The sequence below is a fragment of the Chelonia mydas genome, chromosome 7 (genome assembly GCF_015237465.2).
Source record: "Chelonia mydas isolate rCheMyd1 chromosome 7, rCheMyd1.pri.v2, whole genome shotgun sequence".
Lineage (NCBI taxonomy): Eukaryota > Metazoa > Chordata > Testudines > Cheloniidae > Chelonia > Chelonia mydas.
This window is the reverse complement of record NC_057853.1, coordinates 96,128,070-96,147,060: the sequence shown is the minus strand read 5'-3', so window position 1 is coordinate 96,147,060 and position 18,991 is coordinate 96,128,070. Positions and strand designations below refer to the sequence as shown.

General features: G+C 42.1%; 1 protein-coding gene across 1 annotated transcript in view; it reads left to right on the top strand.

The window, feature by feature from the left end:
* Positions 1-9,197: 9,197 nt before the first annotated feature.
* The window catches only part of LRRC27 (leucine rich repeat containing 27), a 56,121-nt gene continuing 46,327 nt past the window's right edge, over positions 9,198-18,991 (top strand). The window contains exons 1-4 of the mRNA XM_037905349.2: positions 9,198-9,307; positions 12,208-12,483; positions 12,842-12,972; positions 16,983-17,041. Of these exons, the coding sequence (XP_037761277.1) occupies positions 12,271-12,483; positions 12,842-12,972; positions 16,983-17,041 (403 nt within the window). The 5' untranslated portion in view covers positions 9,198-9,307; positions 12,208-12,270. The remainder of the gene's footprint in view (positions 9,308-12,207; positions 12,484-12,841; positions 12,973-16,982; positions 17,042-18,991) is intronic.

The following is an 18,991-nucleotide window of genomic DNA, read 5'->3' as shown; positions in this document are numbered from 1 at the left end:
CTGGCCCCACCTCAGAGCCCGTACCCCCAGCCAGAGCCCTGACTCCCTCCCTCACCCCAGCCCCCAATTTTGTGAGCATTCATGGCCCACCATACAATTTCCATACCCATATGTGGCCCTTGGGCCAAAAAGTTTGCCCACCCCTGCCATAGGTAGTCTTTTGTTTTGTTAGGTGACCACTACCGTTGAAATCACTGATAATCAGGTCTAAGTGCTTAGGCCTGCTGTGGGACAGTGTTTCTGTGGAAGAGATGGCCCAGTCTGCACTAGCAGCGAGGTTCCCCCACTGAGAGCTCAGCTGAAATCACTGAGAGCTGGGTGGAACCTCAAGAGACCAACTTGCAGAGGTCACAGTGGCAGCAGAAGGTGACGGTACAGAGCCTTTGGCAACAGAGCGATGAAGTGAATGGTGGCACAAAGAACGACAGTGGCCAGAGCGAACAGTGAGCAGCTGGAGGAACGAGCAAGGTGCCTCCTTGCCCCACACCTGGGAGGTGAACTCATGTGAAAGCACCTCTAAACTCTGAGTCTCCACTGACCAAGGACAACACCGGTGAGTGTTAATGAGGCTGTAAAGAGTGCTGGAGACACAACACAGTTCATATGAACAAACATGGCTGTGGCATCATACTTCCTATTTAAGCAAGAGATACCACACACTACAAACTGGAGGCCAATGTTAAGTGCATTGTCACTTGTTCATCCTGAAGCTGAACACTGGTTCCGAACAAGACCAGCAAATGCTCACTATCTTCTGCAAGAAACTCAGCTGACTGGCTAGAAGCATGTGGTGCAACAGTGAAAGACTCAACACTTGAAAAAGTGAAGTACTCTCTCACCACATTTAAAAAACTTGCATACATGGCTGATGAATGCACCGATGCAAATGGGCATCAAGTATTAAGTCATTGTGTACTGTGACAAAGCTCTGTCCTTGTCTCCGTGAGTCCTGCGTTTCCTGGTGGATTTCACTAGCCTCAGAGGCTCACTGTGACCCTCCAAGTAGCCCTTCTCTCTCTAGAGGCAAGGATCAGAACTTACTGAGCCATTTTCATCATAAGCCAGCAAGGGAGGTGAGGAGAAGCAACCCGCCCTTGCACAGTCTCTGTTGTCTCGCAGTCTCAGTGATTAATCAGGGAGAGAAGGGGAAGGGAAGGGAGGGGAGGGGAGGGGGGAGCCCAGGCCCTCCCTCTACTCCAGGCTCCAGCCCAGGGACCCTAATAGTAGCAGCTATGGTAGCTGACTTTTTGGAAATAGTACAATTCCCTGGGCCACTTCCCCACAGCAGCCCCTACTCGATATCTCCTTCACTGTTACCTCAGGGCCTCCTTCCTTGTGCCTGATATGGATTTGTACTGCTTAGTTCCTCCAACCACACAGCTTACTCCTACAGATCCTGACACACATGCCTACCTGACTAACTGGGAGGCTTTTAACTAGTTTCAGCCAGCCCATGATTGGCTTCAGGTGTCCCAATCAATCTAGCTGTCTTCCCTGCCTTCTGGAAAGATCTTAATTGGCCCCAGGTGTCTTAATTGGGTGGGGAAATTGGAATCATGTTTGGCTAAGGGCAGGAATGGGAACAGGGACACAGGTGTAAGGCTCTGTGGTGTCAGAGCTGGGAAGGGGGACACTCAGGAAGGAAACTGGAATCATGCTTGCAGGAAGTTCACCCCAATAAACATTGAATTGTTTGCACCTTTGGACTTCGGGTATTGTTGCTCTCTGTTCATGTGAGAAGGACCAGGGAAGTAAGTGGGTGAAGGAATAAGCCCCCTAAGAGCCTGGAGCAGCTGCTTATCCTGGTAACAGGGATTTGTTTAGCCTGTGGCTAATTTATCTGTCTCCCTCTACTTTACTGTAGCCATCTGGCCTTGCCCATCACAGTACGTTCTCTTGATGTCAGTCGTAGGCCAGTAGATGTATTTCTAGATGTTCAAGTTATAGAAGACACATCGGCTACATCTGTGACAACCCACATCTTAGAAGAGTTAAATGCTTGTCAATTGGACCCCAGACAGATGGCTGCATGTACATTTGATGGAGCTGTAAACTTCTCTGGAAGACATGGTGGAGCACAAGCTTTGCTTAGAGAAAAGTATAACCCTAATCTCTCACACTGCAGAGGCCATCTACTCCAACTAGTGCTAGTACGAGCTGCAGACTCTTCAAAAGACATTTAAAAAGCTATAAGTGTAATGTCTTCATTATATTTTTTTAGCAAGAGTCCAAAAAGACTGAATATCTTGGAAAATATATAAGATACACTAGGACTGAAGTTCAGATTAGTCCAACCTGGGAAAACCCTTTAGCTTTATCATGAGCAATCTTTGGCTCTTGTCTTAAAATTACTCCAGCCATTATTACTGGCCTTGGAAAGTATCTACCAAGATGGGATGGATCTAAGTAGTGAGGCTGGTGGATTACTTTTGGTACTATGTTCAGAGAAGACCATTGCCATTCTCTCTCTTGTAAGTCTACTGTTGAAACCACTTGGGTCATTAAACAATGCCATCCAGGCATCTACTACAACAGTAGTAGATCTTTGATCCAAATGTAGCTTCCATTGCTGGACAATCAGAGAGCTATCCATTGAAAAAGTACTGGAAGAAGCAAAGACTTCAGTCCAGAAGTTGACTAATGAAGGCATTTATACCGAATCCTTAAGTGAAGAGGACAAGAAGTGTTTGTTAAGACAGAAAAAGTACACAGAATTGATTCTTAAAAATCTACAACAGCAACTTCTAGATACTACTTAACCTCTACGTAGCTTTTACAGATCCCTGTCCAATAAAACACCGACAGCTGAGCGGAATGAGGCACTACCAGAAATGGGGCTGCCATGTACTCAGGACAGAATAGAGAATTTGAACACAGAGTGGAATATCATACGACAAATGAATGAAGATTTTACTTCAACTTCTTTTTTATCACCACTAGTGGCTCGAACCGATCTTTTGTGTTATGTTTCCTGGGATGAAAGAAGTAGGAATTCATCTCTTGCTACTTCCAGTCACAACAGCTAAAGTTGAGCGTTCTTTTTCATCATTGAATAGAATTTTGTGTTCTGAAAGAAGTCACCTTCTGCCTGATCATATGAATGAACTAATGAGCATATCAATTGAAGGAATGGAAGTATTGGACACACGAGAAGCCACCAAAGATGAACACATTGCATTCAAGAAGTTCATTAACAGAGTTGTGCAAAATTATAACAAAAAACCAAGAAAGATGTAGATGTAGTGCTTCACAGAAGGCTTGAGTAGCTAACTTTAATTTGTGTGATGATTTTAAAACCTGAGTCAAATCTAATAAAATAGTCATGAAACATTTTTCAGTTTTTACTGTGGTGCCATACAGTCCACTATCACCCTCACAGTTTCACCCCTCATCATCCCTAACTTCCCTCCCGCCCGTAAATTCAAACACCCCCCTACCCTAATTTCAATTCCTGGGAAAAACAGTGTCTGTGTATACCCGGAAACTTCAGTGCAATCAAATGGATAAAGAACTGATAATGCTTTGTGGAAAACTTTATAGAACATTCACTCTAGAAATAATTATTCCTGTGCACAATACATTTTCTGTCTTTCCTGTTTTTTATTACTGAAGATATCTGTAAGAAAACAGGACCCTTCTAAGAGCTCATCTACTCCTGCTGCTTATTCAGCATCTGAAGTCACAATTTTCTTTGAGTCATCACAATAATTTCCACAGCAACCAGTTGTGAACTTACAGACAGAGAAGTTTGACTTCAGTTGAGGAAAAAAATAGCAGTGATTCTAGCTCCTCTGAGGCAAAACTGCTATTAGAATGCAGAGGTCCTTGTGACTAAGAAAGGGAAAAGAGCACAGAACATGTGATGTTCAAGTGTAAGCAGATTTTTTTTTTTACAGCTAAGTATATTAGCTTTCCCAACTTCATCATGAGGATGGGCAAATAAGTTTTATGCATGAGCTAGTAAACTATCAAAAACAGAGGTATATCTGCCTGATTATATGCATGTGCCACTTCGACTGGAGGCAATAGCAACTGCATCTGTATATATGAGGGAAGAATTCCGTCCCTAAGGCATAAATGAAGATAATAGCTTCCTTTGCAAAGTAAATATCAGATAAAATTATCCACAGTCCACTTTCCACAAAGTTATAATTCACACAAATGTGTGAGCTTTATGGTGGCCCTATTCCACTGTGAAGAGCATGGGATAAAAATGCAGGTAAATAGTGGTCTGTTTTACAACTATGACTTCAGTGGACTTTAATTGAGGCCCCAAATATCATGAATATTTTCAGACCAGTTTTTCATTTAGTTACCATGGCAGTCAAATGACTTCCAAGTCAATGTAAGTTCACAAGGTATGAGTAAACTGCTAATTCACTGCAACAAGCACTGTTGAAACAAAAACCCACCCTGTGTCATTATTCCTGGCATATTAGGAAAGATAATTTTTCCACAGATGTTCCAGAAGTGTCCAATGTTTGTTTTTCTTTTTTGTCTCTCTACACTATTTTTTTTCTTTCATACAGCTTTACATTTTTTTCTTTCTCTTCCCAATCCCCAAAGGTACTATATTTGCTTTCTGTTTTATATAAACTCTGCAAGGAAAGTCATAGCTTCTGCATTGTCTCTGTTTACAGTGGTGCCAGTAGAAGATATTGAGACACACACAACCATAGACATGGAGGGATGGAAGGAACTTCATGAGGTCATTTAGTCCAACCCCTTGCACTGAGGCAAAATTAAGTACACTCTAGACAACTAACCCTAACCCAAAGTGGGTCGTGAGCCCATTTTAATGGGGTCGCCAGGGCTGGCTTAGACTTGCTGGGTTCTGGGGCCAAAGCCCAAGCCCCACCACCCAGGGGTCAAGCCGCACCACCCAGGGCCAAAGCCAAAGCCCAAGGGCATCAGCCCTGGATGGTGGGGCTCAGGTGCCTGGGGCTGAAGCCCTTTGGCTTCAGTTTTGGCTCTGGAGCAGTGAGGCTTGGGCTTGGGCTTTGGCCCCCCCCACCTGGGACAGTGTGGCTCGGGCAGACTCGGTCTCCCTTCCTGGGGTCGTGTAGTAATTTTTGTAGTCAGAAGGGAGTCATGGTGCAATGAAGTTTTAGAACCCCTGCTCTAGACCATCATAGACACGTAGCCCAAAGGTGAATATTATTTGAAGATCTGAGTCAAGACCATTCAGCCATTTCTTAATTTAATATGTACATTTTTCCACTGGAAAATGGTTTCTTACAAATAACTCAAAGCAACTGAACTTTAAAACTTTTCACTAGTCTGCAATAAGGATTAGTCACTGCATATGTCGGATAAATAATAAGACCAGACATTATTATTAATTATATTAAAAATATTTGGGGAATGGCAAATGTATTAGGAAACATTGCTACATTTTACTTTGTGAAATGCTTTATGGCACCATGGTGTTAGACAGTTCTGCTACCCCAGAGTGTTGCTGCTATGAGTCTAAGCACAGAAGAGGAATCCCTTCCATATAATTTTTCTCAATCCACACTGCAGCCTCCTCTTCCCAGTGGGCAAGTGGTTGCTCAACTTGCTTAATTCCTGGAGTCATCTTTGGAGACAGCTTAAAATGTAACCGTGCTTCAATTTGCCAAAAATGCAGCCACCCCCCTTCTCTAATAAAACCTAGTGTTCAGGGATATTGCAGAGGGGAGAAATAAATTCAAAATTCTTCATACTTTTTTAATATTCTGAGCAACACACACATAAAGTTGTTTAATTGTCTTGGAATCAAAGGTATGTGTGCCATGGTTTTCTGAACATTTTTATTTTATTATTTGTTCTTCATTTGACTTTGATGAAGGTGACCATGAAATTCCAGACAAGGCAAAAATCTGCAAAAAATAACTGAGCAGAAGCCAAAATGGGTTGTAAAATCATAAACGTATGAAAGAATGGCTTGTAGGGGAAGGAAAACAAAATAAAATATGCATGGTACTGTTTCCACTTTTTGACTCAAGCTCTATAATAAAAAGGCCTGTGAATTCTAGATCTCTTCATTTAAGTGTAAATTCTTGACGCTGATATGAGGTATTGTACCCCAAGTGAGTGTATAATATAGATTACAAAGATTGTGCATCAGAAAGTTTTGCAAATAATTTGGCTTATGTACTATTACAAAATGTAAAAAGATAAACGTATTTTTGAAAGAAATATCTTCTGAAGAAATATTTTCTTTTTCTTGAGCCAGTTTGATACAGTATTTGTCAACAAAAAAAATCATATGCATAATATTGTCAATTTCATTGTCCAGCTTTCAAAATTCTTCATACTTTTTGTACAGGTGGTACATATGAAATTATCGGGCAGGTTACAGGGCTCTAATATATCTGGTTGCATTTCTAGAATTAAATTAGGTTTGTTATGTTGGGGCTTTTTTGCCTATTTATGGCCCCATGACAGATTTCTATCAATCCCTACAAATCCTCTTTAAAGTATATCTTTTATTTCAGATTGACACAATCCCTCACTAAATCTCCAGTGGAGTTATTCACTGCAGTGTGATAGAGGAACTATAGGATATTGCTATCTAAACAAGGGTCCAATTGTAGCATAAAAGCAGGGAGCTAGAAAAAATTGTATGTAGTTTTATATACAATATATCATGGTGAAATGACACTTCATTTTTGTGAGTTTAACTTTCCATAACTTTCCCACAGAGAGAAAACAATGACTAACATTAAGTCATTCCAAACTAATAAAAAATGTGCAAGATCTGACTTGCCTATCTGGAAAACTCTACCACCACTATGGGTCTAATCCTGAAAACATTTAAGAACATGCTTATCTTAATCATGCAAGTAGTTTCACTTAGATCAACAAAACTAAATATGAAGTAAAATGTTTGCAGGACTGGGACCCAGATCATTATTCTATAGCCTGGTGTGTGAAACTTTTCATGTAATGACTAATTGCATACAAATACTGATTTTTCTTTTAATTATTATTTGCAAGTTTATCAAGGATAAACACAAATCATTTTCATCAGTGACGGTGACTTATTTCATGGTGAAATTGTTAACTATATGCTCCAAAAATCCCAGTTAAAACGTTCATTGGGAGTCTTCTGATCTGACTCTTGCACCTTGAAGGCTGAGTGGGATTAAGGAGGGGAAAGAGAGGTTAGAGAAGGAGAAGCTGGAAGTAGAACTGAGAGAGAGGACATGGGAGAGGAGAAGAAATAGAGGGGGAAGAACTAAAACAAACAATAGGAAGTTCTTCACAAATGCAGTCAACCTGTGGAACTCATTGCCAGGGGATGTTGTGAAGTCCAGAAGTATAACTGGGTTCAAAAAAGAATTAGATAAGTTAATGAAAAATAGCTCCAACAATTGCTATTCGTCATGATGGTCAGGAATGCAATCCTATGCTCTGGGTGTCCCTAAACCTCTGACTGCCAAAAGCTGGGACTGGATGACAGGGGATGGATCATTCATTAATTGCCCTGTTCTGTTCATTCCCTCCGAAGCATCTGGCACTGGTCGCTGTCAGAAGACAGGATGCTGGGCTAGATGGACTATTGGTCTGATCCAGTATAGCTGTGCTTAGAAGGCTGAAATTTGTAGGGCTCCGGGAGGGGAGGATGAAAGGTCTGTGGGGCAAAGACTGGGGGGTGGCTGTGGAGGGTCTGTATGGGGAGGAAGGGAGAATTAAAAGTCTGCAGAAAGGATTGGGGGTGGCTGTGCAGGGTCTGGGTGGGGGAGAGGGTTTGTGGGCACAGGGAAGGTTGGGGTGGCTGAGTGGGATCTGTGAAGGGTGGATTTGTGGGGCACAGGGAGAGTTGGAGTGGCTGGGTGGGGTCTGGGTGCAGAGGGATTTGTGGTATGCAGAGAGGATGGGGGCTGTGTGGAGTTTGGGCAGGGGAGGGGAGGGGTTTGTGGGATGCGCGGGGAGGGTTGGTGGTAGCTGTGTGGGATTTGTGAGAGTGCAGTGAAGAAGGGGACTGTGTGGTGTCTGGGTGGAGGGGGAATTTGTGGGATGCAGAGAGGATGGGGGCTGTATGGGGTCTGAGGGGAGGGGGTATTTGTGGGGCACAGGGAGGGTTGGGGTGGCTGTGTGGGATGCAGAAGCGATGGGGGCTGTGTGGGGTGTGAGCAGGGGAGGTGGTTTGTGGGGCACGCGGTGCAGGGGTTTGGGGGGCACAGGGAGGGTTGGCAGTGGCTGTGTGGGATCTGTGAAGGGGGATTTGTGAAGGTGCAGGGAGGAAGGGGGCTGTGTGGGATGCAGAGAGGATGGGGGATTTGTGGGGCACAGGGAGGGTTGGGGTGGCTGTGTGGGATGCAGAGACAATGGGGACTGTGTGGGGTGTGGGCAGGGGAGGTGGTTTGTGGGGCACGCAAGGCGGGGGTTTGGGGGGCACAGGGAGGGTTGGCGGTGGCTGTGTGGGATCTGTGAAGGGGGATTTGTGAGGGTGCAGGGAGGAAGGGGGCTGTGTGGGATGCAGAGAGAATGGGGGATTTGTGGGGCACAGGGAGGGTTGGGGTGGCTGTGTGGGATGCAGAGAGGATGGGGGCTGTGTGGGGTGTGGGCAGGGGAGGCGGTTTGTGGGGCACGCGGGGCGGAGGTTTGGGGGGCACAGGGAGGGTTGGCGGTGGCTGTGTTGGATCTGTGAAGGGGGATTTGTGAGGGTGCGGGGAGGAAGGGGACTGTGTGGGGTCTGGGTGGAGGGGGGATTTGTGGGGCACGGGGAGGGTTGGGGTGGCTGTGTGGGATGCAGAGAGGATGGGGGCTGTGTGGGGTGTGGGCAGGGGAGGCGGTTTGTGGGGCACGCGGGGCAGAGGTTTGGGGGGCACAGGGAGGGTTGGCAGTGGCTGTGTGGGGTGTGGGCAGGAGAGGTGGTTTGTGGGGCACGCGGGGCGGAGGTTTGGGGGGCACAGGGAGGGTTGGTGGCTGTGTGGGATCTGTGAAGGGGGATTTGTGAGGGTGCAGGGAGGAAGGGGGCTGTGTGGGGTCTGGGTGGAGGGGGGATTTGTGGGATGCAGAGACGATGGGGGCTGTGTGGGGTTTGAGGGGAGGGGGTATTTGTGGGGCACAGAGAGGGTTGGGGTGGCTGTGCGGGCTCTGGATGGGGAGGGGTGGGGTGCGAGTCTCCATGGTGCGAGGGCCTCCGCCGGCCTGAGCCCAGCTCCGGGGCCCTGGGCCCGTGGTAGCCGCTTCCCCGCCGTTTGGCTGTTGCTATGGAGACTGCGGCGGCCGCCCGGGCCTGTTTGTTGCACTTTGGTCCCGGCACAAAGAAGGAGCGGGGGAGCCGGCACCTCTCGCAGCCGCGGGGCGGCGGCAGGTAAGAGCTCCCCGGGATGGAATCGGGGGCGGGGGCGCTCGGGGGAGAAGGGGACAGGAAGATGCCCTGCGGGGTGAGGGGAGCTGGCTGGAGCCTGCTGGTGGGGAATCTGCCCCACTCCTCCGATGGGGAGCCTGCAGGCCCGTTGGGTGGTTTGCATCCCTGTTGCAGTCATGCCGGTAGGGTGTCCCCCTCCCCTCCATACTTCTCCCCGTCCCCGGATCTTCTACAGGGCGAACAAAGTCTCCTGGGGTGCTGTGCTGTCTGACCCCCCCCAGCCCCCCCAAAAATGTCAGGCCAACGAAACATCCCAGAGGAATTTGTTCGGCGCCTTCTGCTTCCCAAGGTGATGCTATTGATAGGGCGACATTTGTGTCCCTAGGCCAGTGGGGCCGCCCTGCAGCGGGTAATTTAAAAGCTGGGAACCCAGAGAGCAAACCAGTCCTTATGGGGCAAATCCTGGCCCTGAATTGAAGGGGAGACTTCTTACTGGCTGGGGCTGAGTTCAGGGTCACAGTTTAGCAAATGAAGTATTAAAACTGCAGAGGTAATATTGTCCTGGTGTTGGTCAGCTTAACCTGCCACTGTACAGTATTAGGGTTTTTGTGAATTTAAAAGCCAGTACGGCTTATAACTCTCTGGGCCTGAATCTCTTCTGGTCTCACTTTACACCAGTTTTACAGCTGTATGCTTCTGCTGACTCCAGTGGAGTTAGTCCTGATTTTTACCAGTGTGAGAGGAGAATAAGTTCATCTGTGTTTCTGTGCCTGTATTTGGAGTAAGGAAACAAATAAGGGCTCTGTATGAGGCTTTTTTTTAAATGATCTATTAAATCTCATAGCAAAATCCTTCATTACAAGAAACGGAAACTTTCAGATGAATCTATGAGTGTAGCTTGTGGCATTTCTAGGTAAGGGGCACAATATTTGTTATCTTGCCCTTTTCATATTTTTTTTTCCTAAGGAGCAGAAGTTGGAAAAAAATTACACAGTTCAGATACGTAGGCCTCAGTCCTTAAAATATGTACATGCTGAGCTAATTTCCTTTCAGTGGGACTACTCACATCAATAAAGTTAAACACATATGTGTTTTGCAGGATCTGGTTTTTGGTTTGTATTGTTATAACTGCCAGTTAGTATTGCATTACAACTACACACAAGCAACTTTGCAATGGCAATAACAATGAATAAACAAAAAAAACGAACAAGCAAACAAAATAAGAAATGGGAGATGATGTAATATTGCCACAGACATTTGAGGAAGAGGAAGAGATACAAGGAAAAGCTTTGCGAATTGAAGCTTTTTTTTTTCTTTAAATCAAAACACTCAACTTTGAGGCTACATAATGTTGTAAACAAATGTCCTAAATGATAAATTGTTTACAATTATAAAAATCCCAGGAATTTATCTATAAATATTTAAAACCTGTTTTAGGCAAACAAAATGATTTAAATTAACCCAATTGAATTGTATAATGTAACTGTGGCTTCAGAAAAAAAAATACAGAAACAATTTTATCACAAAAATTGTGTTGACGAATTATTTTATGAGAACACCTTTATTATTATCAACATGTAATGTCAGGCTCTACAAAGGACTGTATATACACAGAGTTAAGTTGTATCCCTTTGCTGGACTTTTAGTATAGGGTCAACCCAGCTCTCATTGTCCTAGGTACTTATTTGGCTGCCATCACCATAGTATATGAGCACTTCCCAGTCATTTAATGCATTATTATCATCCCCACCCTGACACAGACCCTGTGAGGTAGGGAAGTATTATTATCCCTATTTTACAGATGTGGAACTAAGGCACAGACTTAGGAGCAGTTTTTCAAAGGTGCTTACATGTCTAAAGATACAGATAGGCGCTAATGGGATTTTCAAAAGGCGGGACCTAACCTGGCTAGGCACTTTTGAAAATCCCAGTAGGTGTCTATCTGCCTCTTTCGGTGGCTGAACACCTTTGAAAATTTGCCCAAGTGACTTGCCCAAGGTCACAGAGGACTTCTGTGACAGACCAGAGAATTGTACCTTAGTCTACTAAGTCTCAGGCTAGCATTCTAGTCACTGAATCATGTTTCTCCTATTAAAATAAACAGGTTTGGATCAGGCCTTGTATATCCACAGATTTTTAAAGAAGTTTAAGAGAAATACTTAAGATGTTCCTCCAGTTAGACACAGGATGTTGGAAACAATTTTATATAACATCACATTGCACTTATATAATACTTTTCATTCACGGACCTCAAAGATCTGTACAAAGATGAGTGAGCATTATTGTTCCCAATTTACAGATGAGGTAATTTAAGCAGAAAAGTCCACTGAGTTCTGGGTCTACTTTAAGATGGACTAGGAAGTACCCTGCACCACCTGAAAGAGAAAAATAGGTGCACTTCAGGCATTTAGGGATTTTGAGCACCCTATAATGCTTATAGCTTTGTGGTAGTTAGAACTAGTAAGAAAGGGAGAAGTGGGTGTTGGCAGAGGGAGGAAGGAAAGTTGGAGGGGACAGAGGGCACTGGGAAACTGCTACTATATGCTTCCTAATGTCCAAGTACCATCCCTGAAAACACGGTACTGTACTCAGATTTGAAATGTGTTTTGAGAAGGCATTGGAGGAGATGGAGATCAAGTGGCGCATGGGAAATGTGAACCCATTCAAAATATAAGGAAGGGATGGGAGAAGGATATAAGGGGTGAAGTTATGAGAGAGGCATGAACCCAATGTTTTTTTCCTTTATTACCTTTAAATGTATGTAAAAATATAGAATAATTTCATTATTTTCTGATCTTCTAAAGTATCACATAGCACTAGTGAGGATGTGGCGAATAAGTATCACAAAAAAAGAAACCTGCCTTATGTGTGTTCTTTTTTATTATTATTTTTTTTGTTCTCAGCTTATTACTTACCTTCAGATGATCAGTTTGCATGTGGGATCAGTATTTTAGGTTTGCTAACAAATGGATGAAAGCTTTTCTGAAGAATCTTGTGGTGGTGGTGATTATTTAGAGAATGACTATCAGAAAAAGAGAAACCTATCTGGTTCCAGTTCATCAAAATATATTAGGAAGGCAGTTGAAGATACACTGTCTACTCCTTCAAATACTCTGGATTTGAGTAGGAAAAAACTTCAGCATCTTACTGAGGAAATATACAAATTACCCAACCTTAAAGTGAGTAAATTGCTGTGAGTAACTCTGTTAATTACACACTTGACTTAAATTTTGTAGGCACCAAATTAAGGGCCCAGTACTGCTCTCATTAAAGTACTGGAAAATCTACAGATTCTTAGCTATGATTTTTCCCCCCTGCTTTCTAAAAACTAGTACTTAATTCAATAAATGATTTATTTATGTAATTTATATAACTGATTTTACCAATCATCTCCTTCATGGTTTTATGAGAATGTAATTTTTAGAATAGTTTATAGTTCAGTTTACTGGGATTTTCACAGTAATGTTCTTCATGCCAAGGGAACAGGCATTCTACTTTAATTCTGGTTTTAAAACATATTTATTTTTTCTACATTAGCATTTGCATCTGGAAGGAAATGCTTTAGCCATAATTCCTAAGGATTTATTTCAGCAGCTGCCAAATCTTGTTTGGCTGGATCTCCGGCATAACAAAATTAAAACTCTTCCCCCTGGAATTGGATGTCACAAGTAAGGCATTTCTTGTATTGATAATATAACAAAAAATTATTCTTCCTCTATTTGTCTCTAATGTAACTTTCTTATTCTCAGACTCTTGAACAGGTTAGTTCTATATTGACGTCAGAACTGAAGAACAGTAAGCGAGAATTATATTTAATAATGCTTAACTAAATGAGCAAGTACGACTAACTAGTACTGTAGATTAGTGCACAAACCCTTTTACCTGCAGAGGCATATGGCCTGATTCCCCTTTCATTTCAATTTTACACCATTTTAATTCCATCGGTTTACACTGCTGTGAGGAGGAAGAAATTGAGAGATACATCAAGCCCATAGTTTCAAATCCTAACGTGGGTCATGTGAAAATGGATTAGCAACCAAATAAACTAAGTAAATCATGGTGAGACATAAGAGTACTGTGGAGCGGGGACACAAAAATAAACCTGGCAGCTAGATACTGAAATGAATGATGATTACAGTGGCAGGAAGTCATGAGTGCAGTGAGAAGACCATTGTAGTAGTTCCATGTATGAGATAAGTAGTGTAACACCTTGTCACTTGCTGAGGTATTAGTGGTGGAAAAGGCCAAAGACCACAGTTTTGGCAATATTAAACCAATGAAATTGGCATGAACCAAAAACTAAATTTATCTTTGTATTAAAAGAAATATTGGGCTAAATTTGCTTATTATGGTCAAAAAGGAATCTTAGCTTCCACGCTGTAGTTACTGGGGAAGAGGCAACTTCTGAAAATAGTGAGATGCTGGAGAATTTTCCAAAGGGAAAATACAGTTTCATGACTTTTTTATTTAAACAAGATGCTCAATGATATTTTAACATAATTTATTCTTTGTGATTTGTATAGCATTATGTCATCAATTTATGATAAAAAAAATGAGTAGATGACTCTGAAAATTGTCAAGTTTTGTACCTTTTTAAAATTATAACTTTTTTTAAAAAAGAAGACAGGATTAATAGAATTTTCTGTCATGTAATTTTGCCATGCATCAGTGTACACATCTCTGTTTGAGTCTTGAGATTAGTAAACTCTGTAGGGGCATTTATCTTCATATAAGTAATATACCACTCACTAGTGCTAACTTTTTTTGAAAACTCCCAGCATAAAACATTCAGTGATATTACATTAGTAGAGTTTCATTTAATCCTTTAAACAATAATCCCATATTATAGTAGAATTTGTTGTAATTATTGTTGCTGATCGGTGCAAGAGTACACCAAGCCCTTAGGGTGTCAGTAGTGTGCCAGATGTACCACGACATGGAGGCAAGCACCGTAGGGGCTTCAGCAGCTAGTCCTGGCAGGTCACAATAACCACTGAGACACATGGTTAAGGGAAAGGTTATTTTACTGGAAACTTGCAAAGATTCCAATTTCCCATTACATTTTCTCTGTGATTTACAAAGATGGCTTTACAGTTTGTTTTCACAATTTTTGCTGCTTGCTTTTTTCCCCTCCCCTCATTTTTCAAGAATATCAGGCTTTGATTTACTACTTTTGTTGGAGGATTATTTATTGGAGGTTATTTGGATGACATGAATAGTGAAGTCACATGAGACTGTAATCTTATCTGTTGCTCCGTATGCCCCAGTTGAGAGGAGAGTGTGTGCTGAGTGGATCCAGTAAGTGAAACTCTGTTTTAGGGAAGAGTAGCTGCAGGAAAGGCCAGTGCAGGAGCAGGAGGAAAGATTTTATCCCTCACTAACACTTTGGGCTTCCCATGCTCGCAGTCCATTTATTCAGGGCTATGTGCAGTAGCTAGTGTTTGAGATTAAGAAATAATACAGCACTCTAGAAAGAATAAATGCAGTGAAAAAGCTGCATACTGTAGCTTTTAGATTATCATACTGAATGACTTAAAAAAGCTGGTAAAATGTAAAGTAAGTATGACAGTTTCTCATATTACTTTGTATGTTGCACATGTCAGTGAGGCAGATCAATCACTGAAAGATAATGGTTTAGAGGGAGATAATATTGCATGTATGAACAATAAAGTGAAGGATTAAAAATTATGATTTCAATTTATAAATATTAACACCAAGCAGTTCATTTACTACCATTTCACTAAAAATCTGTGTGACCAAAACCAATTTTAGATTTAGTTTTTAGTTTTCACAGTGTAAAACCTAATAAATTCATCAACACTTTAAGGATGTATTCAGCCCTTCCATTGGGTCCAGGATCTTCTCAACTTGCAAAATCTGGCCTTATGGTGTGAGGGAAGCTCAATTTTTTTTCACCTCACAAGGAGCAGAGAACCTCAGAAATCAATTAAACAAAGTGTAAACCAAAAGTGATACTAATTATCCTTGTGACCAAGTGTCACAAAACCAGGCCTTATGGCAGCCCTTTTAATTTCAAAGAGAATTTTGTCTCTAACCTGTTCTATATGATAACATTGAAGAATTTACACACATAAAAAAATTAAGCTTCTAGTTTAAGCTAACAAGCATGGAAGTGCATACCAGAATCAAACAGATGTTACATATGGATGGATTCAGGGTGCACTCTTTCATGTGCCAGCTATGGACTGGTAACAGACCTTCCATCCTAGGGAGATATATAAAGATGTGTTCTCTTTAAGATACTTTAATGCAAGGCGAGGTATAGCTGTTGTTTTCTCAGGTGAGGTATGTTACACGTAGCGCCACTTAATGCTGAATGGTATAATACACTTAGTGGCTGAACAATATAATACAGTTTAGCATTTCATTACACACCCTATTGTCTTTTGTTGTAAGAGGTTTGATTTTTTGTTTTTGTTTAATTGATTTTATTATATTTCCTGGATTAAGTTGTAACATTGACCTTTTAATGCTGTTTTAAGAAATTATTTTTATTTTCAAAAGTGGGAGCATCTTGCATGGTTAAACTGAGACTGGGTCAAATACTGCCAGTGATTCTGGATGCTGAATGACACGCTTATCGTTTTCCATATTCGATAGGAAATATGGAAAACAACTATATCCATGTAATTGTATTCTGTTCTAATCATTTTAATGGATTCAGACATATTAACGAAGTCTATTTCTGATCCTGAGGCAGGATCCAAAGCATACTGATGCCAATAGGAGTCTTTCCATTGTCTTTAGTGGGTTTTGGATTAGGCCCTGAGTGAATAATCATAGGGAATCATGGATGTGTTAGGAGTACAGTACGTGATTGTCTTTAACTGAATTGAATATTCTGATTCAACAAAATAATATGTAAAAGGGTATGATATGTAAAAGTTTTAATTTAATTTATTTTTCTTTCAAGTTAATTGGCTGCGAAAAATGCATATGATAAATTAAAACTTTTTTTTAAAGAGATAAACAAAGGTGGTTTTGAAACCACCAAACTTTGTTTTGTCGTATCTTAACAATATAATTTAGTTTTATCATTTCCATTCATCAAACTTCAAAAGAAATTACTTCCATGCTTCAGAATCTGTTTTTATCAAATTTCTGCTGTCAATTTTGTGATGGAAAACCCATTGAAAATAGAGTACTGATAATCCCTTGTCTATTAGAAAAAAAGTAGTCTAAGAAACTATTAGTTTTGTTTGTATGTAATATCTATGTTAAAAGAATGTTATTAAGGTTACAAACTCAAGCGATCAGAAGTTAGAAAATGCCAGAATTAAGGTTACCTGTACATGTCTGTTTAAATTTTTGCAAAGTTATAACCATTTGAAAACCACATCTTATAATGGAAGTGTCCGAACACCTTAATAGTAGGTGGCGCTACCAATAATAATCAGTTTTTTAAAAAAAAGCAGGAAACATCATAAAATATTGAAATGGTATGCAACAATAGCTTCCATTTGAAAGCAGACTTCAGGCCATCAGACCTTGAACCACTGAGATACACAAGCCATAGTTGATGGTAGCTGTGGAAAAGCAACCCATTTCCTTCAGATATCATTAGTATGGTAGGAAACAAAGGCATATGTTTTTGTGTTTTAACAATGCACTTTAATTTTGCTTTTACAATTGTTACTATTTTTGTTTTATTACAAAGGCAATTGAAAACTTTACTTTTAGAAAGAAATCCTATAAAAAGGCTGCCAGTGGAGCTTGGTAAGTACTTAATTTTTTCCCCCAGAAATCCTAGCAGACTTAGACTTTTTCCATTTAATGCTCTAGTCAAGATTAAAACTGTATAGCAAAGTATCTAAATATAACCAAAGAAAGCTTCTTGTTTTATAGCGAATATTTGTTGCACAGCAATTTAATGATGACAAACGTTTTCAAAAGTGACCTCTAAAATTGTACCCACAAGATTGCGTGTGCAAAGATCCTATACGAACTGAGTAATTATATATCTACCTAACTTGCATCATCAGAAAAAGGGAGGAAGTGACCTGGAATGCTTTTAGAAGAACAGTAGGACTGAAGAATCTTAACAGAATGAGAGTGTTTGAAATTTAAGCAAATGTATTCTTTGAAGGCTATATTTATCACATATGAAATATTTCTGTATATATGGATTCAGTAATTTACCATAGCTTAACATACAGAAACCAAAAACAGTAAACCATGTAAAATATCTATTATATGCATGACAATGTATCGGCTTCCGCTGTCTAGCATTTCTTTGGTGGGAATATTTTGGCTATGCAGGTAATAGTAAGCCCAATATTCATATTGCACCTCAAGTATTCCACTTCCATTAGTACTTGCTTAGCAGCCACGTTGAAATGTCATTTTAAGATATGTTGTCTCTTGAAAATGTTAGTTTAAATGATATTTCTACATCAGCAAATCATCACTTTTGTAGATGACATGCAATTTGTATAACTACTGTATCCAAGAAAGAAGTTCAGGAAATAGTGATCAGTGCAGTGATTAGTGGCTCACTTATCTACTTCCTCCAACCCTTCTGACCCACCCCAGTACCTGTGGGTAAGATGTACATTTTTAACAGAGTAATTAACCATTGGAACAAAATTGTGGTGGATTTTTTGTCTCTATGATGTGTTGGACCCTGTTCTGGGATGCTGCCTGATGTTCTGGGATTTCACTGAGCCTCTCCTGCTCCACCAGCCTGGGTTCCCACTTTCTGTTTTGCTGAATTAGGCTCTCCGTCCTCTTGCAGCGCGCACGCGCACACGCACACACAGGTGGGGCCACACACACCTGCAGCCATAGACTGCAGGGGCTCTGTGTGAGAGGACTCCCCCAGCACTCACATGCACACCCATTTTGGGAGATAAACCCAAAATAATACTGTCTTGCACTGTATAGAAAGATCTGCACACCTAGGCTGATTAGGGAAGCAGCTACAGCTGTGGCCAGCTCAATCAGAGCCCAGCTGGCCCTTATAAGAGGGCTGGGGGCCAGGAGCTGAAGGAGTCTCACTCTAGCCCTGGAGTGGGAAAGGCTAGCTGCCTAGGAGCAAGGTACTTGAAGCAGAGGAGTGCTGGGGAAGGGCAAAGGGGAGCTGAGGAGCTCCAGCCTGGTAAATCCTTAGGCTGCAGGCCTTGGTGAAGGCCTATGAAGAGGTATTGGGGCTGCAGAGGTGTAGCCTGGAATAGGCAAAGGCAGCAGGTCCTATCCCCTTGCCAATGATGAGGGGCCATTATAGACTGCAGGCTGCCCCAGTGAGCAGGGGCTAGATGATGACTGGCAGTAGCCACTGAGGCAAGGTGGGTTAGAGGGTTGGAGATTCCCCTGGGAGGGGAGACCCATAGTAAGGGGGTACTGCTGGGGGCAGAACCCTGCGGTAAAGGGGCACCGCGGTCCAGGAGGGACAAGGGGGCCAGCGGCAGGCGAAACACCAGCCAGGAGGAGGCTCTCTGTATGCTGGAGAGCTAATTCCCAAGACAACCAGCAGGAGGTGCCATGCTGGTGAGTCTCGACCTCACTACAAACGGGCATACATAGGTTACTGGCCCTGTAAAGTCTACATGATACTAGAAACCGTGCTTTGTTGACAGTAAACCTGGCCATGTGCCTTCGTTACTGAAACTGAGTCTTGGGTCTTTTGGGCAATTCGATTGAAGCCTGTTGTCCGGGCTATCTGGACAG